This window comes from Periplaneta americana, chromosome 4 (genome assembly GCF_040183065.1).
Source record: "Periplaneta americana isolate PAMFEO1 chromosome 4, P.americana_PAMFEO1_priV1, whole genome shotgun sequence".
NCBI lineage: Eukaryota > Metazoa > Arthropoda > Insecta > Blattodea > Blattidae > Periplaneta > Periplaneta americana.
This window is the reverse complement of record NC_091120.1, coordinates 8,430,777-8,456,816: the sequence shown is the minus strand read 5'-3', so window position 1 is coordinate 8,456,816 and position 26,040 is coordinate 8,430,777. Positions and strand designations below refer to the sequence as shown.

The following is a 26,040-nucleotide window of genomic DNA, read 5'->3' as shown; positions in this document are numbered from 1 at the left end:
CTCATAACTATACCCGGAATTACTGGGTAGAAATCTGAATGAACATAAGGATATAAATTTTCTTTGTATATTTTCTAATTTAGCCGAGTCCGTAGTTGTAATCGAGTTCCAAACTACAGACGCATATTCGAGTTTCGATCGCACCAATGTATAGTATAGCATTAAAAGAGAATCGGGCGAGAAAAAAGAATAAGTTATTGACCGTATTATTCCTAGCATTCTGATTGCGTGATTGTAAATGTAATCAACGTGACTATGAAAATACAATTTACTGTCAAAGAATATTCCCAAATCTTTTACGCAATCCGTTCTGTTAATTAGTACATTATTTAGATAATAATTAAATTTCAGTGAAGAAGTTTTTCTAGAAAAGGTTATTACATTAGTTTTGGATACGTTAATTTTCATACCATTTTCTTCCGACCATTTAGCGACTGAATTAATAATAATAATAATAATAATAATAATAATAATAATAATAATAATAACTCGGCTACAAGAAACAGGTCAGCAAGCCTAAATCTAATTAAATCAAGATTTAAAACTATAATTAGTCAAAATGATTTTAGTAGTAACAATGAAATGCGATCACTAATATGTTTAATGAATATAAAAAAATATGGGGAAGGAGTATATATATATATATATATATATATTATATAGATAATATGAAAGAGAGATTTGGACCAGACTAGGAATTTGGAAATTAAGAAGTAATAGAGGCAATATACCTCGAGGCACGTGCCCATTATGTGGACGGAGAGAAGATGACATTCACATCGTTCTTGAATGTCAAAATACAAAAGATATACGGATGAAATTTATAAAAGAAAAGTTCCTACAAATAAATAAATAAATAAATAGCTATAAGAATAATAATAACACAAAATTACAAAAGCAATTAGGTGTATATCTTTTTTAGACTAAAAAAATGAGAATGGAAAGAATAAATGTAATAGCTAGAATTGAATGAAAAAAAAATATATATATAAGTAAATAACTAAAAAAATAATAAGAATAATGATTATTAAACAAATATGTTTAACGCTTGTTTTTTTGTTTTATAAATGTAAAATTATGCATAGAAGAAAGTAGCAAGTAACAACATACTAAAATGAGTTTAGTCTTGCACAAAACTAAACGCAAGTGCAAGATAAAACAAAACTTTTTTTTGTATATTAAATATTTAAATTGTAGAAATTGTATTTAAATAGTATATATATATATATATATATATATATATATATATATATATGTGTGTGTGTGTGTGTGTGTGTGTGTATGTGTTTGTCTGTGAACCATAATATAATAAATGTTAATACTATATAATAATAATAATAATAATAATACTATAGGGCAATAACTTTACTGTGTACAGTTTATAAAATTTTGACTAACATCCTATATAAAAAAATGTTACCATATATGGAAGGAATAGTAGGGGACTATCAGTGCGGATTCAACCGGGAAGATCGACGGTGGACCAGCTATTCATAATGAGACAAGAGACAGAAAAATGCTGGGAACAGAACATCGATTTACACTGCCTCTTTTTAGATTTTGAATCTGCATATGATAATCTAATACTTAGGACAATATGGGGACACATGCATCAACTCGGTTTTCCAAGGAAACTGATAAATGTATGCAGAATTGTGTCATCTGAACCAAAGGCAACAGTGAAATTAGGAAAGATCACAACTGAAAATTTTAAATTGGAGAAAGGAACCAGGCAAGGAGATGGGCTGGCACCTCTCTTGTTTAATATAGCCCTACACATTGCAATAATAAAATCAGAAGTCCAAATTAATGGAACTATTTTTAATAAGACACAACAGATTTTAGGCTATGCGGATGATGTCATCATCACCGGAAGAAGGATACAAGATGTTGAAGAAGCCTTGATAGCATTGGATAAGGAAACTCAGAAGCTGGGATTTAAAATAAATACAAAGAAATCTAAATTTATGTCAGTCACCAAAAGACAAAATGATCAAGTGAAGGAAGTTAAAATGGGAACATATAAGTTTGAAAAAGTAAAAGAATTTACATATCTCGGATCAATATTGACAGCAAATAATGACCTAAGGAATGAGGTACAAAGAAGAATAAATCTGGCTAACAGGGCATATTATTCACTTTTACCAATTGTTAAAAATAAAATAATATCTAGAGAAATCAAAATCAAGATTTACAAAACCCTAATAAGACCCATTATAACATATGGTACAGAAACATGGGTTCTGAATAAAAATACATGCAAACAACTAGCAGTATTTGAGAGGAAAATCTTAAGAAGGATATTCGGAGCAATTGAAACAGTGGTTGGATGGAGAGCCAGATATAATAATGAGATATACGAACTGTACAAGGAATCGGATTTGGAGGCGCACATAAGATGTCAAAGACTGAGATGGTTGGGACACGTCACAAGGATGGAAACAACAAGGAAAGTGAAGATTGTCTTCAATAACAACCCAGATGGAACCAGATTAAGAGGAAGACCGAGAACAAGATGGTGGAACTGTGTACGAGTGGATGTGAATAGATTAGGAATAAGGAATTGGAGGGAGTTGGCGATGGATAGAGAAGGATGGAAGAGAGCCATAGAGGAGGTTAAGGCCCACCTGGGCTGTAATACCAAATAGGAAGAAGAAGAAGAATACTAATACAGTTTGTCTAATGAATAGCTGTACCTAATATCGATTAGACTGTGTAATATGAGATGTAGTTCAGATTTCTGCCACCATTGGTCTTTCGCTTATAAATTTCAATACTCTGTCTATCGTATATATTTAGTTGGAGGTCTTCGAACGTATTTGAATATGCAATTTCGAAAAGTGCACATCTCCAAATAAAAAAGCCAAAAAAATCGTACGATAATATCTGAAATATAAAATTAAATAAGATTTTTTTTTTTAATTCCTCAACATTTTCACTTTTCAGAGATGTGCCCTTTTCGAAATTGCACGTTCATTTGTATATGATAGTATGGTGGCTGTCAACTGACGTCATGAATAGCGTAGATAGGAAGACAGATGTGAAACATCATTAAGGAAGGTGACAGTGAAGGGCTGATCTTTAAGGGTCGTATTCGTAGACAAGACTTTGGACCAAAGTTGACTTTGGAAAGTACAAAGTCACCATTTTCTTATTCACAGTCGACACTTTGACGAAAGTAAACTTCAATCGTAAAGCTGCAAGAACGGCTAGCAATCGCTTAACATGTACCGATGTTTAATTGTTTCATTGATTTGTGGCTCAAAGATGGCTTTGACTGTGGCAATGCCTACTCGATTTCAACTATCATTAATTTAATTCGTTTAGAAAGCTGTGATTGTGATTGCCAACATTAGAACCAGATCGTCAAATCTCGACTTACCGAAGTCAAAGTCAAAGTCTCAGAAGTATTGTTTATGAATAGGACTTTCAACAAAGTTAAACTTTACTACGAAAGTCGACTTTGAGAAGTCTTCATTCAAAGTCTCGTTAATGAATAAGGCCCTAAGAACAAGGGTGAAAGTTAGAGCATAGAATTTATTACCAAGAAAAAGACAAAAATATATATGTTATTAGACTAGTGCCAAAATGTTGTTCAAGGTTTTCGAATAAATGAGAATACAGGCTTACTTGTCGATCTGAAAGCTTGAGCTGAGCAGCTAGATGGCGCCTTTCTTCGGGGCTGAGGTATTTGTGCTGACCGAACCTCCTTTCCAATGTGGCTGTCTGCTCGGCTGAGAACCTCACCTGTCCGCCCTTTCTCTTGTTATGTCCATGTTGTCGCGCTAATACTGTCAGAGAGTAACTAGGCAGGACTGTCCAACACCGACTGAAACCTCCTGTAGAAAAAAAGGGAATATAATGTGAGGATGAACACAGGATCAGGAAAGAATCTAAACGTTTGGAAACGAAAGCGATGCGAGAATTGGCAAGCTACTACTTCATTTCATGAGGGTTTTCCAAAAGTAAGAGGCAACTCTAATTACTTGTATTTTCCACACAATCTTAATTCTTGCACTGGCTTAATATTAGACCTGGAATTTTAGGGAACCAAAAATATACGTTTAAGCACCTAAAATAAGTTCGTAAAACAATAAAATAAATGCTTAAAATAGTATAATTGGTTCTCAAAATTCTTTTTATAGTAAAAAGAAGTTAAGGAATAAAAATTACAATAATTTCATTAGTAATTTGCTTTGCAATATACAGGGTGTTCCACTTAACTCTTTCACCTCCGATAGCGTGTGAAATATTTCAGATATACACAAACTGACAATTACAAGTTAAATTACATCGAAGGGGACATCTGATACCGTAATGTATTTTTTGTACATGAAATAGTTTTCACGATATTTGAATCAACTTTCTATTTTTAAATGGGAACCAACTATGTTTTGTATTGCAAATGTTGCGTTAGCTCTGTTTAATAACAACTGGCTACTTTACCGACTGTTTGAATGTCACCGGTAAGAATGAACCAAAGGGAGGACAATTGAAAGGTTCAGAGCTATAGTGGGCCAAGCGCCATTTATTAAAACGGAGAAAGCAAGGGTTAAAGTTAAGTGAATACCATAGTTTAATGAAGATTGACATATCATTTAGTTTCAATATGTATACTTTATATTACTTGCTATATGTTTCCATTGAATTGTAGTAATAACTTCATTTTAACCCTTGCTTTCTACGGTTTTAGTAAATGGCGCTTGGCCCACTATGGTACTGAACACTTCAATTCTGGTTAGAGTTGTGCGTCAATTAAATCACGATCACAATGTACTGTACATTTGAATACTTTGGAAATGTTGCACTTGGTGAAGTGAGACATAAAATTAGTGTAAATAAAAAATAAACAATTATTCTAAAAAAAAACACACAAAATCTCCATTGTGCAATCAGATTTCTCGCCGATGTTTTATCGTTCAATTGTCCAGTACAGAACTGAAGAAACAAGGATTGTATTGGGTAGTGTACAGTACTATGGGTGTGTTCGATCTTCAATTACGTCAACATTATGAACTAGACATAAGGAAGGGTGTGTCAGATGTTGTTTATGTTATTTGTTTCCGGACACATGTTTATAAGAACACTTTTTCTAGTTTCGATCAATGCTACCTCCTGTAAAAATATGCGACACTTTTTTAAACACCCTGTACTTTGAGAAATCACAGTGTATATGAAACAGACAAAGATGATAAGATTCGATTATGTTTTCACGAAGCCAATTTTCTCCGTATGAATCGCACAATGAGCAGGTCTGAGGTTCGAAAGGTATTATCGGTACTGCTAAAATTAATTTTTAATCTATTATTATTATTTCAGTCGTTGAAAAATGTTGTATGTAATGTTTTCATTTTTGGATTTCATAAAGAATTTTATTTACGCTCAGTTCTTCACATTTCATGATTTCTTTTTCATCTCAAAATGCATATCCCTCTTCTTTCTCGAAAATTTTTACTGAATTATTGTTTCCGTCTTTTCCTTTTAGAGTTCAAATTTAATTGCCATGCAGCAAATTATAAAGGGGTGTTATTTTGTGTATATTCGTTCTAGGAGATTTTTTTTTAACAGAATCAAATCTCAGAAGTATTCAGTATTTCTTAATTTCGCATGAAATTAATAAAATTCTTTCGTTATTCGTGTATGATACATCACAGCCCATGAAATTAAAATTTTACTAGTGGCTTGTGCAGCAAATACTGCAAACTAAGTTCATTAGACGTTCAAATAAACATTTTTCAGATTTATTTTCAATGAAGAATACCAGACATTCGGAAAGTTACTTGCTTTCATAATAATGAAAGATACTCTCTCTCGAGCCAATACTGAAAAGAACCACGCATATAAATATCTACACCACACCGCCATTAAATATATGAAAAAGACCCAACTCCACTTGATTAATAACTATAAAAATATTTGATTTTTAATAATATTATTATCTTACGTAAGTATTATATCTTTCAGTAACATATACTATATACACCATATAGCCGCCACTCAATAAAATATAGAAATCAAAATCTAATTTAAGTTGTTCTCTACATCTATTTACATAACCCCAAAACGTTTTACTTTCATATCATCAATGTAACATTTATATGTATAATTAATGAAAAATAGTCACATCACGGCATTAACTACAATAATATTTCATTTCTAATGGTAATAATGTCATCAAACCACCTCAAGTTTTGTAGTTTTTAATATCCAATACACAGCTGTACCCAGAAAATTACACACCACAGAATCGAACCTGTAAATTATTTTTAGTAAGTTAAGTTTTTAATAACCAATTTAATTTGAGCTCTAAATATATCAGCATTCTTGCAGATCATGGCCTTCGTGTAATATTGTTTACTGAAGTGTGTGTTTTGTTTTATTCTGAAATGCAATTATCTAGTTCTCAAAACTGACGACAGATGGATTTTAGAAAATAGGAAAATTATGTTGAAAAATTGACATTTCACTGAAAACTACTATTTTTCTGAAAAACTTTGAGTTCCAAGCTTCAAAATAAGGGGCCATTTATTAAAATCCGTTCAGCCGTTTTCCCGTAATTTCCACTACCAGTTCAAATTATATATATATATATATATATATATATATATATATATATATATATATATATATATATAATAATTGAGTTCTTCGGAATATGTATGATAAGACTTTCTTGTGTTAAATTCTAACGTACCTTGTTTACATGTTTCAACCTTTTATGGGTCATCCTCAGAACTGGTCCAGTTCTGAGGATGACCCATAAAAGGTCGAAAGAAGGTACGTTAGAATTTAACACAAAAAAGCCTTATAATACATATTCCGAAGTGATACAGTGTTAAAAGTTGTGTAATCAAGATGTACAACTGAGTTCTAGCACTATTTTGCAATAGAGACGAAACTAGTTGCTAATCAGTGTTTGTATTTAATACTGCTCTGTTGTATACATATATTTCTTTCGCTTTTAGTTTCGTAATGTCCGACGCTTGTAATCTCTCTGATATTGCCAAGCAGCGGATCTGAAATAGTACACTAACAATTTCCGGTAATAACAGAAGATTTTCCTTTATAACTTCCTCAAGACAGGATGTGGTTGAGTCACGTGGTAGGAGGAAGTGCTGCTGACTTCCTAGAATGAGAATTCTTATTTAAACTGCTAACACAGTCATACACATTATTCAGCTTTGTTAATTCCCGTATCCGGAGCTGATTCTAGCGTAATTATTTAAGCTACTTTTTGTCTGGTTTTATCCGGACGTCTTCGAAGAACAGATAATATTGTGTTGTATGTTATGTAATACTGACCAAGCGATAAATTCAGTCATTTTTTCACAGTTTAAGGTAATTTATACCAATGCACGATTTCACTTATGTCTTCATTAGCTATATAAGTATTTGCAAATTTGTTTTATTGTGCTTCCTCAAATTAGAGGCTGCGATTAGACAAAGCATACAAAACAATATAAATGATGAAAGATAACAGAGTAAGGAAAAAAGTAAACAAGTACACAAACAAACAAACAAACAAACAATTGCAATTTACAGAATAAAAAAGTTACAAGTAAAGATCCAATGAAAGCTAATAAGAGAAAGAAATAAGATAATGTTGCGTTAGTTTTTTCAGTACACTATTGACAGTGAAGTGGATAACATTAGTGAATTTATTTCCCGGTATGATTAATAAAATAAAATATATCAAAATATATAAATACATACGAATTGTACATAATGAAATAAAATAACTGCAAAAAACCTGATATTCTAATGCTATACATTCTGAAACATAATATGAAGCTTCATTAGCTGCTAGATGTTCATTCATCTGAAGGAGGATAGAAATGATAGAACAAAGATGGTTTGCTGGTATAACATAAGACAAATACTACCATGAAATTTAATAATTTTCCTTAATGAAGTCCGACATGGACTTTCTCCAGTAACCGGATTGCAGCTGGAGGTGATATTAACGAATACACATGCTTGTAGATTTGACTGAATGTAAAACGCATGCATATTTAATCGTTTTTCAACGTCTACAGAGAATATGGCGGGAGTCCATTGCTGTGGAGTAACAGGTTAGCTTGCCTGACCGTGAAACGAGCTGTCTCGGGTTCAAATCCTGGTTGGGACAAGTTATCAGGTTGAGATTTTTCCGAGGTTTTCCCTCAACCCGTTAAGAACAAATGCTGGGTAACATTCGGCGATGGACTCTGGACTCATTTCGCAGGCATTATCACCTTCATATCATTCAGACGGTAGATAGTCTAACCATAGATGTTGATAAAACGTCGTAAAATAACCTAGCAAAAAGAAAAAGTATGGCGGAATACAGATTAATTCAGGAAAATTAGCCGAAATAAGATAGGCATTTAATTACTATTTTAAATTTTATTATTACCCGTTTCTGTATTTAGTAGGTATTTTATTCTGTAACACCAATTTAAATACATATTTGTAATTTAACATGAATTGAAGGATTCGTGTACAATAAAACTTAAGACATGATCACATGGACTAAATAATTACTTACGTTATTTTATAAAAAAAATAAAGCAGTGAAGTAACAAATGGAATGCGACTTTCGATTATTTAACTATTAGCAACTAATGAACTAAATTTGGAAAGCAAATATTAGCACAAACTAATTTAAGTGTCACTCCCTTATCGGAACTTATTCAAGTCTCAGATATTCAGTAATGAGTCAATCATCCATGTTGATCGATCACATAATTTAATCGTTTGTTCCATATCTTCATTTACTCCGAATGATATATTATAATCGCAGATCAGCAACAGGGTTTACAATGCCTTGTGTACCAGTTTATCTTTTGTTTACCTACCAAAGTCCATGTCCATTTCTATGGGGAATTCTAATGAATCTGCATATAAAAATACCTGTATATGCAAACATACACAAATATACAAGTATATTGTATTCATAAAACATACATAAAAGCATAAAGCATTAAAAGTAAGCATGGAATTTCTATTTTACCGAGACTCGTAGGCTAACGGAAGGCAGACTACCTACCTATACATGTATTGTACAAAAAATATTTGTTTATTCACTTATTTATTAAATAAGAGAAGAGTTTTGTGAATTGCGGTGTGTATTCCAAATATCAATGAAGTATTTTTATTTTACTTGTAACCTTTGGAAATAATTATCTTCAATATCTAGGCCCCAACAATAGAAAATATTGACCACTGCCTTCTTGAAAGTCGATTTCGTTAGACTGAATGGAAATCCTAGGCGTAATTTTAGTGACCCTCTTTGTTCATACTAGTGTTGCCAACTGTGTTTGAAGAAAATACGGGAGACTAAGTGGTCTACAGTATTTCACATAGGAAATTGACAAATTATTCAATTCAGTTAGCGGCACTAAAAAGAACTTTATTCTATATTTGGCAGTTAGGCTTAAATTAAGACATTTTCCTCGCGTTAAAGTTCTAAACAAACTGTAAAAATTCCCTACATGCGTGGTTGAAGTTGACTGTGATTTGCAGTTCCGATTTGATTAGATGTGTGGCGCTTCTGTTTCGAACATCTGTTCACATCTTTAGATGAGCTTTGCTGCCTGACATGCTTACAACATCTCGCAATTTTTTTAAATTTGTAGTTCTCTAACATTGTTCGATTTTAAACTAGTGAGCCCTGAAAATATTTCTGGAAAGCATTACCTTCTAGAGAGACTGCACATTTCAGAGCATCTCTCGAACAACAGAATCAGTCATATAAATCACCTTCAACCACGTAAAAATTAATTATTTCAAATACATTTTTACATTATACAAAAATAAGGAAGGAAAAGGCTCGGAGAGAGGGGAAATACGGGAGTCGGGAGACTGTTAAAAATTAGGGCTAAATATGGGAGATCCTGGGAAATGCGGGAGAGTTGGCAACCCTAGTACATGCATGCATGCATACATACATACATACATACATGCATGTGCATACACACACATAGAGTCCACACCTGTGGAATAACGGTTAGCGCGTCTGGCCGCGAAACCGAAGCCCGGGTTCGATTCCTAGTCGGGACAAGTTAAGGCTGCTTCACAATAAACCGGGAACGAGAACCAGAATGAAAACGAGAAGCAGAGGACGTGAATATGAAAATTTTTGATTCACAATAAACCGAGAACGTAGACGACTATGCATATCGATATGTATGTCAATAACGATATGTAAAGTCGATATTACGCATTCTGATGTTATTTGTGTATAATTGACCAATGGCGTTCTTTCATGAGTACAAGGCAGCCAACATAAACACAGGTTAACCAACTTCGAATTTTCAACTGAGACATTTCATTAGGTACGGTACTATAAATATTTTAAGTCTACCATGACGTAAAATAATTAGGGAAGAAACATTTGTAATAGAACAAAAATGAACACAACAGTAGTTATTGAATTGAAGCATGAATATGTAGTGTGTAATACAACCAATACAGTAATAAAATATGATTTACTTACGATCGGTGTTCAAAGATGCTGCTATTTCTCATCTTTATACGAGGCGCGCCGCTTATCGTAAACGTGAGGATTTTCCTCAACACTCAATATTAGAATCTCATCAAATAAAACTTACTCCATGATGCACAGCACAGAACAAAATACTGCATAGGTTATGTCACGGTCTTCTTGCTACAAAATATACGATGACAAAATAGCTTTTAGATGGCAATAGAATGAATCTAGTGGGCTGTGATCGGAAACGTGAACGCCGAAGTTGAAACTTGGCCAACTCTCCGTTCCCGATCCCGGGCTCCGGCAAGCTTTTCGTTAATTCGAATGCTCATATTTAAATGTACACATTTTAACAATTTTACCGTTTTCGTTTCCGTTCCGATTCTCGTTTCCGATTTATTTTGAACCAGCCTTTACCTGGTTGAGGTTTTTTCCGGGGTTTTCCCTCAACCCAATATGAGCAAATGCTGGGTAACTTTCGGTGCTGGACCCTGGACTAATTTCACCGGCATTATCACCTTCATCTCATTCAGACGCTAAATAACCTAAGATGTTGATAAAGCGTCGTAAAATAACGTACTAAAATGAAAAAATACATATATACTACATACATGTATACATACAACTGACGTAATATGGAAATATGTAGCGAATTGGTTTACTATCAATTCCATAGATTACTTTCACGATTGTACATATAAGCTTCTGTAGTGACATGAAGAGGAGATCAAGTTGCTTAGTAGGGATATCAGAGATGAGAGTTATTGTCCGATAGCAAGGTTGAAGTGCGAACACGTTGCAGAAACTTTCCAATAATTGTAAATATTTAGGGATTAGCACATAATATGCAATAATAAGCAAGTTGTAAATCGCTGTGGATTATTTAAAACGTAGGCTTTTGTTTTAAGATAAATACTTCGGCTTAGAGAAAGGTATTTGAATTGTTTCACACAAGGAGATTATCATTCTCAATAAAATTATACAGCTTGTTTAATTCCATCAGCTAATTAAGTTGCTGCCACGTCTATACGATTCAGAGCTTATCTTTGTGCTTGTCATATTTCCACAAATAATAATGAAAAAGGAAATCCGTTGACCGAAAGGCCGTAAAAGGCCAAGAACTACCAGCCGATTGCTGTCTTCATACCTCAGAAGAGGTGAACGATTGTCCAACAGGTACGGGGTAACGTGTGGTTAACACTATGATGCCCCTAGACAGTAATATTGAATTGCGAATTCTTTCGTGATAGACTGGAATGTTTTTTGGCTGTAAATGGTTCTCATGTTAAGCATATGTGATATATATATATATATATATATATATATATATATATATATATATATATATATATATATGATATGCGTAAATCACTTCGTGATTTAAGACGGCGCTTATTCCGTCGGATCCCGGCCAAATAGTCACTCATAACGAGTGCACCTCAGCACGTGTGTGGACTTCGGTCCTACGTTCATAGACATCTATGACGTGGTGCAGAGGGCGGCCACTAGAGGGAACCCAAGAGTTGGAGCTTAAAACTGAGACGATTCTTCCGACGCCGGGGTGGAATCCGGTGTGGCTTAGTGGATAAAGCGTCAGCGCGTAGAGCTGAAAACCCGGGTTCAAATCCCGGCGCCGGAGAGAATTTTTCTCCGTTCCACTACTCTTTCATCATATGTGATAAAGTTTGGTTAGTTACAGTGTTTTGTTTAATTTTATGGCTTACTCTAACAAGATTTTACATACTTATTTGTCTCAAGTTTGAAGTCCACGAAACAAGTTTAATAAATTGTTAAATAACATGAAACGGGTGTATGAGTAAAGTTTCTACTCATTCATACTTAAAATTTAATAGAGATTCGGAATATGTAAATTTTAATACAGGGTGTCACTAAGCAAACTGGTTTACTGTCACACTGTGTATGTCTGAAAAACTGTTTTCGAACACTGGTATCATATTGTATGGTTTATCTCCAGCAGTTTTTCTATAAAACTTTTTTATTTTTGTAAAATTAAAATTTAAGATGTCATTAACAATATTCCATACTTATTGTTCATCCTGTATACACAGGTATCTCTGCAGATAAGCCGCTTAAATGGTCTCTTTAAATATGCAAACGCATGTAATCCATACGTCATTTTTTTCTTTAAATGCAATTTTCCGTGAGTTGATATTTTTCAAACTTACGTGCATTTTTCTCTGAAACTACTGAATCTATTTACATGAAATTTTTACAGTGATTTCAGCAGCCTGTGTTGTGCAAAGTAAACCTACAGGTTTATATCACACTCATATATACACTGAAAAAATGGCAAAAATTGCTATTCAAAGCAATTTTTTCTTTCTGTTTCACTAAGAGTGAGATATTTAACTAAATGTTGGTTTATAATGTACAATATACATTATTTGATAACTTAAAAAATATATAAGGAATAGTAGTGAAGCTTGTAGCAAGTTATGTGTACCTGAAGATTGAGGTACATTTCTGCATTGCCTGGAAAATGTGACATAAGTCAGTTTCCACAAACCTTTTTTTGATAATTTTTTGACAACTTACACTGGTTTATGTCGATTTGATTTTTTTCTGTATGAATTATTGTAATGGGAGAAATACTTATGTCTATTTTTCCAAGCGAGCAGATGTTCCGTAAGTTGTCAATAAATTATCAAAAAAGGTTTGTGGAAACTAACATGTCACTTTTCCCATGCACTGCAGATTTAGCAACGTGGGGAAAACAGGTTATAAGTTCGGATTTTTCTTGCATTGAATAAGGAAATAATTAGTTGTCTTTCATACCACTCAATTCAGAATGACTGATTGTATAAACATGGTAATTTTTGTTCCAATTTGAGCACTAAAAGCCTATAAATATTGAACTAAATTTTGTACTGAATTGTTTTAATAGCGTAGGAATCACTACCCAGTCATCTTACTTGTACTGTAAATAACTAATAAATAGGTCCAACTTCGGAAGAATGTAACTAATTTTAGAAATTTAAAATAAATATAACTTATGTCAATTAATAATTGGGCAAGAAAATTTGGGCTAAATGTCAATCCAGATAAAACCCAAGCCATTCTCTTGGGGCAGCAAAGGCTTTTATCCTCCATTACTATGAACACCCTTCAGCTTGTCTCTCTCAACAACAAAATAATTCCTTTCAGTGCTACTGTAAAAAACCTCGGCATCTATTTCGACAATAATATGAACTGGAATACCCAAATCAGATATATTTATAGAAAAGTTTTCTCTATCATGCATTCTTTGAAACGCCTGAAAAATTTCCTTCTTACTAAACTAAAACAAATTCTAGTACAGACCCTTGTAATGCCTCACTTTGACTATTGTGATGTTTTATATAGCGACCTAAGTGCTGAACTTTCTCAAAAACTTCAACGTGTACATAATGTCTGCGTCCGATTTATTTTCAATATCCGCCGACATCATATATCGGAATATTTTCTACGACTCTCCTGGCTCCGCTTGCAAGATCGACGTTTAGTACATTCTCTTTGCCTGCTATATCGAATTATACATGATTCCACACCCAACTACCTTGCCTCTCGGTTTACTCTCCTAGCTTCACATCATAATCGTAATACACGTTCACAGCACAATCTGTTGCTATCAATACCACGTCATCAGACATCTCTGTACTGAAGTTCTTTCTCAATAGCCATGGCCCGCTCATGGAATTCGCTGCCGCTGGAAATCAGGGGTAGTCTTAGTCCTTAGTTGTTTAAAATTAGGTTGTTTAGAAATATTTTAAATGCACAGAACTAGTTTTTAGGTATAATTTTTATTTATTATTATTATTATTATTATTATTATTATTATTATTATTATTTTACACAGTGATTACTTTATTTTTCCATTAACACTGATATCTAGGTAATTGTCATTGTCTCAATGTAACACGTGCTGTGCTGATCATACTAATTCTACTATTCCTTTAGTTGTGAGATTATATTCATATGTATTAATTCTTTTTTTTTCTTTTAAGTTAATACTTGTATACTAGAATGTATTTTTCTGTTTGTGATTATGTATTCAGTCTCTTTTTTTTATTACATATATTTTTTATTATCGTTATTTCAAAGTTAATACTGATTGTGTAAATGTATTCAATCTCTCTTTTTTACTTAATTATGTTTATTATTATTTTTAAGTTCATATTTCTATACGGGTATGTATTTTTTTCTGTATGTGATTTGATTCTGGTTGAGTGGAAGAGAAGGCCTGATGACCTTAACTCTGCCAGGGAAAATAAATAAAACTATTATTATTATGTTAACACATTTAAAATCATAGGCCTAAATATTTAAAAAATAAATTACTTTAGGATAATTTTAATGACTATTTCGTTTATATGACGTCATTCCATTTTCGACCAATGAAGTGTAATGAAATTTTGAATTCCAACCAATCACAGTCACACTTTGCGATAGTTTTTGCAGCTAGATTTATCGCTATCAATTTATCGCATGGTCGTTCTTTTGTTTAGTCGTTGTCGCCAATTGTTTCCCCGTAAATTGATGATCATGAATACATTAAGGTGCAACTATACGGTTAAACATTTCTTTCAACTTTAAAGCAATGAATGAAAGATTGATATTTAATATTAATTAATATATTTACGCAGTCAAGACGACGTTCAAAACGGCGCTCCATGTAGACATAAAATCTTCATGCATCTTAATTTAACGTACCTTTTAAACTTGATTCTTTCAATATTCTTCCCAGATTGCACGCATACGCGTTTGGAATATTGAACTGTGTAGATGCAGCTTTAGTTCCGTTACACACTACAGCGAGAATGCGTTTGTCGAGCTATAAAAAATGCTTTCCTGTAGCACGTAGTAACGGTCGAAATAAGGCACAGCTGACACTGGTCGTGCTCACACAGGTAATCTAACCTATAACTGTAGCCTATAAAATACATCTTCATCTTCCGATTCCATGTCCATTGTAGGCTATCTGAAAAAAAATTACATTCCTTCATTCAGATTAGATAACTGCGTTTTCAACAATTCTTCATTTAATTAATGTATTAATCAGGTTACTGTAATTTTATTATAAAATTATAAATTAAATCATGATTTCAACAGATAATGAAAATGTATTTATATTATAATAAAAAGAGAAAAGTGCAGTACATGTAATTAACATTGTTAAACCTCTATTTCGCTTTTCGCAATTGGCATTTACTGAATAATAACATCGAATTTCTTTATTGCAATAATCGATATTCATCTACGAGTATTTCAACTTCACAATGTCTGAATAGGTTAAGTATTCGTTAATATACAATTATTAACATTTTGTGATCGAATTTTTGGGATAAATTATTTACATTTTTATTTTATTCACGAAATAGTCCTAATAAATGTCACTCGAGGTCTGAGATTACTACAGATAATTAAATAATTAAGTAATAATGAACCTAACTCTTGAAGCAAAAAATTATAAAGGGAAAAAGTTTGAGATAGAATTTTCATAGCAATTTAGAAGTGTGTACGCCCATAACCAGCCCATTATTAAACATGGTTCGATCTTCATGCTGCTTACAAATGTAATGCAAGACTAGCTTGGAAACATTTCCACCGCACCCAGTTTCCATGCGTCAGGCTGAACGTAATGTAATAATATGACTCCTAAGCTCTCCACTGACGTGTATTGATTGATAGACGACTGTTAGATGCCATTAAGCTATGATTATACCCTTAAACACTTCTAATCTCTTCTTCCATCTATAAGCTCCAGAAAGGAGATACGTTATGTTATCGGGTTTCGGCTTGTTTTAGGCCAGCCAATTATCGAGGGGAGTATTAAGACCTAAACGGTAGTTGTTATTAGGACGTCATTATCGTACTCAATAACTCTGTGTAATACAGATAATCACAAGTATGATATTAAAAATTCAGCAATCTCTTTGCGGGATTATTGTACTTTGGTTATTGCATATATATTTGTTGGAGGACTTGGTGAGTATTACTGACTGACTTGCGCAATGGTCGAGTGATAAGCGAGTAAAAATAGATCTAGTCGACGAATTGATAACTTCGGAAAGATTTTCGGGATGAACAGTAACAAGTTCTATGTATAAGTGTCGCAGATCTTTCTTGCACTTGTGAGGAAGGAGAGTTTTTTTAAGAGGGAGATTTGAATCAAAGTGAAATAGCAAGCAGAGTAATTATCTCATGCCTCCATGTTAATTATTGTACCAGTGCACTTCATTTATGCCAGGTACCCAGCTTTGAAGCCGTTAGCCTTGATCAATTATAGCCACTGCCCTTAAAGATGCCGATTACAACACCTTTGAAGAAGTACATGGTCTTTCCAGCGAATAGGGATTATAAAGAATGGACACTGAGCGAATTTTCCTGTGTTTTGTTTCTCTGTGCGCCAGCGGCTAGTTCCACTTTCAAGCGCTAGAGGTAGTGTAATCGAGCATACGCTAAGATAATAATTGAGAATAGAATTAAGGCACAGGATCCAAACATCGCCTACCTTATTGCATAATCTAGTAACGCTTTGCTTCAAATAAATTCAAGTTAACAGCTTTTCCTTATTTCTCAGTGACAAACTAGTTGTAATAATAATATTTTATATTTCAGATATCAAAAATTATATTATAAAATAATATAATACATTATAAAATTAAGTATCGAATTCGTTTAATATTTGTATACAATATAATATAGGTATATGGTTTTACTTCTCATAGGAGTTTTGTTTTTCCATTTTCAGCGCTATCAAATCATTACATATTTTAATTGTTGTTGGGGTCAACGTCTGAACTCTCATTATAAAGGAACTCTAGAGTCTAGACATTACAGCTAATGAAGGATTTATTATTTTATGGATCAAATTTATTTTATTTGAGTACATAATGTACCTAGATGTATTAATTGTATGTGTTATATTTCCGCTGTGTCGACTGCTAGCTGGTGTGATGTCAGCGCCAACTCTAGGGAGAAAGCAGAATCTGACGCTCTAGCTGGCTTGAAGGTAATTGAAATCGGTCCGGCTACATCAAAGGTACCGACGCGAAGTGTCCATTCTTTATAATCCCTATTCGCTGGTCTCTCCGTCACTGGCAGTACATGACGCATAGATATAATAGCTTTCAAGGAATCTACAAGATCGGGATACATAATTGATCCCACTGTGCGTTTCGAAACGGATGAGGAACAGCCAGCAGAAGTGGATAATGAAAAAAAGAATATCTACAGTCCTACCATTCCCTATTATCTCAAAAAATACCAGCTAAAAGAGCTTGAAGTAATCGGACTTCTGGTTGGAGCAAGAGGTACCGCTACCCTCTTCATGAAAGGTGTGTTTAAGAGGCTTGGAATACCTACATCTATTATTCCGATTGTAACCTTAGCTGCATTAAAAGGATCAATTGCTCTCCTGAAGAATCACCTATATTCGAAATCAAACTACGTTCAGTAGCATTCTTTACTTTTTTGTAACACTTACCTCTCTAAAAATAGGTATATTTCCACTAATCTCAAAAAAAAAAAAATTATTTGTAGCTCTGTACTTGTAAGAATTTCATTGTTAAAACAAAATTAATGGTTTTTTCATGAACTTGTAAAAATTTCTATGGTTAAGTACTCTTTGTCCCTTGTGGCTGCTCACGAATGGTGAGAAGATATATAAATTTGATTTAGTGTTGTGGGATTTAATAGATTAATCGATCAATTTCTGTTCTAAGATTAGTCGATCAAAATATTTAATCGAATAATCGAGTTGATTAAAATTAATCGGTTGTAGTTGATATTAATTATTATTTTGCTAATACAAACTCATACTAAAAATTCCGGCGTGTAATGCCATTTATGTGTAATAAATGGATTAAAAGTTTGCTATAAATATGGATCTCCTTGTACATTTGTTTTATGGGTGTTTATAACGGCTGTAAGAAAAATCGGTCTCTAAGAGGGGAAGTTTTTTAATAGACGAGGTCTTTCAGAGAGGTTTCACTGTACACTGGTGGCCATAATTCTGGAAACTTTTTGTTTTTGTATTGAATTATTATAATATTTGTATTGATTTAGAGATTTATATAATTGAAAATGTTACTCCCGTGACTGATTCGTTAATTATGGGGTTATAGTAAGGGTATTATATTAAATTCTGAGTATTTTAACAATAAATAATCATTACTATATGGAAAATTATGTTCTTGTCGTTTAAGATATAAATATTAATTTGAGATTTCATTATAATTTCCGATTATTTAATGTAATAAAAACTTGTCCTCTCTCTTTAGAAGATTCCCTTCGATCTTTCAATGCTAATCGACAAATCTGCCTCACATCTCTTGGACTTTAGGTTTTCTACCAGTCCTAGGTGTTGTTTTACAAGACTTTGTGGATTTGTACCTCTGCCATACCTTGTGGACACCAGACACTGTAACACCATTACCAAGGTTTCTTGCAATTTCCTTGAATTGTAATCTTCTTCTCGAAGTGTGACTGCCCTACTCCGTTTAGAAAGTGTTCAGTCCTTTCGTGGAGCCATTGTGATAAAATGATCAATAAAGTTTGTTGTAAAGCAATCAGGTGATAACCGAACGAAATCTTAAGTAAGACTGATGATAGAAACACACTAATAATCAGCGTTGCCAACCTGAACACTAGCGATTCGGCTACAAACTTCCCGAAATTCAGCTACAAAGACTGAAATTAAGCTACGCTCAAAACTTGAAGAATTTGCGTATGTGTTGTTCAATGTGCTGCGTTTAACGATTGTTTCATTGCCCGTTATATTAATTTAATAAAAATAATTCGAAAGAGCTACGAATACAATTATTATTATTATTATTATTATTATTATTATTATTATTATTATTATTATTATTATTATTATTATTATTATTATTATTAATGGGGTTATTAATGTTAATATATATAATAATCATTATTATTTCTTACAAATCGAAAAATCAATACATAGGCCTAAGCATCAACACACTTCTATAGGTTTGGTAAAGCGTTGCTCAACCCAATCTACAAACCATGCACCAATATAAAACAGGGAAAGTATCTCACCTAATGAAATCTAGTCGATCCTTCTGATAACACTAGCTAAAATTTTAACTGTAAATATGTACCTATAAATACACAGACAAATATGTATAAACACATGGACACTGTGTTTTGGACAAAGTGTCGCAGCAATTGGACAATGAGATAGATATGCGTGGGAAGGGCCAGTTTTTTAAATCTAGTTTCTTTTTATTTGAAGTCGGAGTACGGTTAATTTTGCGGAGTAGGCGACCCCTAATAAAAACTTTGCTGTGTGCCGGGAAGTTCACAAACAGAGGAACTGTTAAGGTTACTGGTTTACTTTTGTTGGGTAGGCGACCCCTAATAAACCGCCTGACGGTGTCTGCAAATTCACGAGTACAGAAATTGTGAGTTAGGAAATAGGCGCTATTCACATAATAGGAGAATAAAACTGAAAGTAGCATGCTATCCTTGCCATAAATGCGGGTCGCATTGTTCAGAATTCAGTCTGTGACACAAAGTTTCTACCGGTATGTTTTCATAATTTTAATGACGAAGTGAGGAAATTCTGGTCGGTATTTGTATGACAAAATAAATTTGTTAAAAGAAAGTGTTTACACATAAAATTTAAGTATTCACAGATGGTCGCTCCATCGAATCTCAATTCGGCTACATTTTGACATTCGGCTACGACCATTCTGCTACAAGCTACATGACTAAAAATTAAGCTACGTTTAGCCGAATTCGGCCACGGTTGGCAACGCTGCTAATAATGTCCATATTTTATGCTAACAGTGCTCAACAATGCTTCTACTGATCAGAAATAATCTTAAAATCAACAATGGACCAGTTTTTATTACAGTAAATAATGGGAAATGATAATGAAATCTGAAATTAATATTTAGATCTTAAATGAAAAGAACATAATTTCCCACATATTAATGATTATTTATTGTTAAAATGTTCAGGATTTAATATAATACCTTTAATATAACCCCATAATTAACGAGTAACATTTTCAATTGTATAAATCTGTGAATCAATACAGATGTTATAATGATTCAGTACAAAAACAAAAAGTTTCCAGAATTATGGCCACCAGTGTATAGTCTTTTTTTGTTTTCACTTAAAATAGCAATATTGTTAGGAAAGGTGCCTTTATTCAAGTAAAAGCGTGTTATTTACTATTGAATTTATCTAAGTCAAGCCGTGAAAATGACTTCCTTATCCAGGAAAATACTGAGTGGGTTGTTCGGCAGATACTTGACTTATCAAGCAGTACGGTAAACACAGTTTTTGCTGTTGTATAATGTTAGCTGGCCACAAAGAACCAGCCTTCTTATCTGCGAGCTATTCGTATTGTTTGGCAAGTACTTGAGTTAATGGATTGCTGTACAAGAAACAAAAGCTTGGACATTTTTTTGCCTATAGTCTGTTCATAATTTTTACGTTATTTCAGATAAAAATTGCGAACGCGTTATTTGCGAAACTGAATCTCTATTTCTGTGCGATCGGCGAACTTTCAAAGACTAGTGCTATGCCACGACCATGTCGTTTCATATTAATACTATCTAATTAAGGCTGTTGTTGGAATATTTAACAGTCGATAACTTGTCTTTAAATAAAATGTGGTATGGAGAAAGAGAAGTGGCATTGACAGTCGTTCATTATCTGCAAAACGAGGTGGAAACATTATTTTAAAATAGCAACTGCCTCGCCTTGTTTTACTCGTGAAAATTCCACTTAAAATACACTGAAATATTTGCAATTTTAAAACATTTTCTATTCTAGCACTACTCAAACGATATGTGAAAATAAGGGGAATCTTACATAGTGGTAGTGATGATGACGACAGTGATGACGAAATTATAACAATTAAGATAGAGTACAGTGTATTGAACAGTACTATGGCATTGAATATGAATATAGTGACAAGCATAAAATTTATTATGAGGACGACGATGAAATTAATTATGAGAGCGATGAAATAAATTACTATGACGATAAAATTCATTATGAGGACGGGGAAATTAATTATGTGGATGACGATGAAATTAATTAATTAATTAAATCGGGTAGAGTTAAGGCCATGAGGCCTTCTCTTCCACGCTACCAGAAGTGAATTATACATTGAAACAATAGCAATAGCAAAAGTAGTAAAATTAATGATAATTCAATATAAAATCGTCATCATGAACATGAAGGAGCTTACATATAATGAAATATTAACTAAACATGATACATAACTGTTGGGTAACTTTCGGTGCTGGACCCCGGACTCATTTCACCGGCATTATCACCTTCATTTCATTCAGACTCTAAATAACCTAGATGTTGATACAGCGTCGTAAAACAACCCAATAAAAATGATGCATAACTATAGGAGAACAACTTACAAAACTCCGTTGGTCTGTGCATGCGTCACTCTTAAAGAGTGACACAATATACTATTCAATTTCTCCTTCCTAATTGTCAGCCAATAGTAGCGCATACTGATAGCAGTGATGTGTCAGGTGACTTGTCAATCATGTAGCGACAATGGTTCAGATTAATGGAGGGAAACTCCGACTCTGCCTCCAGTACAGCGGTACGGTTTAGTAACCTCCTACAACGGAGTTTTGCCTATAATTACAATTCATATCATAATTCTATTTTATAATAAGCCTAAATGACAATTTATACAAACATACAGAATTTATATATATATATATATATATATATATATATATATATATATATATATATATAATTTGAACTGGTAATGGAAATTACGGGAAAACGGCTGAACGGATTTTAATGAGTGACCCCTCATTTTCATGCCTGGCATCCAACGTTTTTCGAAAAAGTCGTAGTTTTCAGTGAAATGTCAATTTTCCTACATAATTTTCCTATTTTCCAAAATCCATCTGTTGTCAGTTTTGAGAACTAATTTTATTGAATCACGGCCGACTTGATTGAATTTCAGAACAAAAAACACACTACAATAAACAATAGGCTATTACACGAAGGCCATGACCTGCAGGATTGCCGACATATTTAGAGCTCAATTCAATTTGTTATTAAAAACAGATTCTGTAGTGTATAATTTTCTGAGTACAGCTGTGTATTGGATATTCAAATATACGAAACTTGAGGTGGTTTGATGACATTATTAACATTAGAAATTAAATATTATTATAGTTAATATCATGATGCATCTATTTTTTCATTAATTGTACATAATATTGATGCTATATTGATGACATGAAAGTGAAACGTTTTGTAGTTATGTAAGTAAATGTAGAGAATATCTTAATTTAGATCTTCATTTCTATAATTTACTGAGTGACTGCTATATATAACTACAAAACTTAAGTAAGATAATAATATTGTTATTAAAAATAAAATATTTTTATACTTATTAACTCAGTGAGGTTGGGTCATTTTCATATACTTAATGGCGGTGTAGTGTAGATATTGATATGTGTAATTGTCTTCAGTATTGACTCGAGAGAGCGCAAAAATTACAGTTCCTAAGGAAAGCTCAAAAGGTATTACTTACTGATAAAATAAGAGGCCTAGAAAATTTTGTAGTCTCCAGATAATTTCTGCAAGATCTCTTAGTAGGATAAAATGATTTTACGCTCTACATTTCAAGTTCTACATGCAGCAGTTATACGAAAATTCTATTGTTCGAAAGCTTAGCAAACCTGACATTTTTTTTTTTAACTTTTGCCTACAATCCACAGTGACCTGAAATAGTTACTGCTATCGTCCTGACATTGATACTTGCGTTTTCGCTTTGAAACTCAAAAACTGAAGTTGGATAGGTTCAAGAAAAAGTATTTGGCCTAAAAAAATCCATTTAGAGGGAGTATGTTTCATTATTATGGAAGCAAATAACTATCAAAAAGACAAGTATTCTTCATTGAAAATAAATCTGAAAAATTTTTATTTGAACGTCTAACGAACTTAGTTTGCAGCAGTATTTGCTGCACAAGCCACTAGTAACCTATAAAATCAGCTAACACTGACGAATCAATTCCATATGTGGATAACGATGAAATTAATTAGGCCTATGACGAAGATGAAATTCATTATGGAAACGACGATGAAATTAATTATAAGGACGACAATGACATTAATAATTATGTGAACGACGATGATATTAATCATGAGGATGACGACGAAATTAATTATGAGGGCGACGATGAAATTAATTATGAGGACGACGATGAAATTAATTATAAGGACGACAGTGACATTAATAATTATGTGAACGACGATGATATTAATCATGAGGACGACGACGAAGTTAATTATGAGGGCGACGATGAAATTAATTATGAGGACGACGATGAAATTAATTATGAGAACGACGATGAAATCATTATGAGAGTCGACCTGGTTGGCGACTTGGTATAGTGCTGGCCTTTTATGCCCAAGATTGTGGGTTCGATGCCGGGCCAGGTCGATGGCATTTAAGTATGCTTAAATGTGACAGGCTCATGTCAGTAGATTTACTGGCATGTACAAGAACTCCTGCGGACAAGATTTCCGCACATCCGGCGACGCTGATATAACCTCTGCAGTTGCGAGCGTCGTTAAATGATATATAACATTTCATTATGTGAACGACGATGAAATTCATTATGAGGACGACGATAAAATTCATTATGAGGACGACTATGAAATTAATTATGACGACGATGAAATTAATTATGACGATGAAATTATGAGAACGACTACGAAATTAATTATCAAGACGACGATGAAATTAATTATGAGGATGACGATGAAATTAATTATGAGGATGAGATGAAATTAATTGAGGACGACGATGAAATTAATTATGAGAACGACGATGAAATTAATTATGAGAACGACGATGAAATTAATTATGAGGACAAGATGAAATTAATTTTGAGGACAAGATGAAATTAATTATGAGAACGACGATGAAATTAATTATGAGAACGACGATGAAATTAATTATGAGAACGACGATGAAATTAATTATGAGAACGACGATGAAATTAATTATGACGACGATGAAATTAATTATGAGGACAAGACGAAATTAATTATGAGAACGACTACGAAATTCATTATGAGGACGACGATGAAATGTATTATGACGACGATGAAATTAATTATGAGGACAAGACGAAATTAATTATGAGAACGAGTACGAAATTCATTATGAGGACGACGATGAAATTAATTATGAGGACGACGAAATTAATTATGACGACGACGAAATTAATTATGAGGACGACGATGAAATTAATTATGACGACGATGAAATTAATTATGACGACGATGAAATTAATTATGAGGACAAGACGAAATTAATTATGAGAACGACTACGAAATTCATTATGAGGACGACGATGAAATTAATTATGAGGACGACGAAATTAATTATGACGACGACGAAATTAATTATGACGACGACGAAATAAATTATGAGGACAACGATGAAATTAATTATGACGACGATGAAATTAACTATGAGAACGACAATGAAATTAATTATGACGACGATGAAATTAATTATGAGGACGACGAAATTAATTATGACGACGATGAAATTAATTATGACGACGATGGAATTAATTATGAGGACGACGATGAAATTAATTATGACGACGATGAAATTAATTATGAGGACGACGATGAAATTAATTATGAGTACGACGATGAAATTAATTATGAGGACGACGATGAAATTAATTATGAGGACGACGATGAAATTAATTATGAGGACGACGAAATTAATTATGACGACGACGAAATTGAGGACGACGATGAAATTAATTATGACGACGATGAAATTAATTATGAGAACGACTATGAAATTAATTATGAGAACGACGATGAAATTAATTATGAGGACAACGATTAAATTTATTATGACGACGATGAAATTAATTATGACGACGATGAAATTAATCATGAGAACGACGATGAAATTAATTATGACGACGATGAAATTAATTATGTGGACAACGATTAAATTAATTATGACGACGATGAAATTAATTATGAGAACGACGATGAAATTAATTATGACGACGATGAAATTAATTATGATGACGATGAAATTAATTACGACGACGATGAAATTAATTATGAGAACGACGATGAAATTAATTATGAGAACGACGATGAAATTAATTATGAGGACAACGATTAAATTTATTATGACGACGATGAAATTAATTATGACGACGATGAAATTAATCATGAGAACGACGATGAAATTAATTATGAGGACAAAATGAAATTAATTATGAGATCGACGATTATATTAATTATGAGGACGATGACGAAATTAATTATGAGGACGACGATGAAATTAGTTATGACGACGAAGAAAAAATTAATTTTGAGGACGACGATAAAATTAATTATTAGGACGCCGACGAAAGTAATTACGAGGGCGACGATGAAATGAATTAAGAGAACCACGACGAAATTAATTATGAGGACGACGATGAAAGTAATATAAGCAAACCTGGAAGTCATTTTAGCTGGGGATGGTGAAGAAATGTAAGTTCAAAACT

At 33.0% G+C, this 26,040-nt stretch overlaps 1 protein-coding gene across 2 annotated transcripts in view; it reads right to left on the bottom strand.

Moving 5' to 3' along the window:
- The window catches only part of HHEX (Hematopoietically expressed homeobox), a 72,837-nt gene that overhangs the window by 25,593 nt on the left and 21,204 nt on the right, over positions 1-26,040 (bottom strand). For both annotated transcript variants that reach the window (XM_069822814.1, XM_069822813.1), the window contains exon 2: positions 3,631-3,839. In XM_069822814.1, coding sequence (XP_069678915.1) covers positions 3,631-3,839 — 209 coding nt within the window. The remainder of the gene's footprint in view (positions 1-3,630; positions 3,840-26,040) is intronic.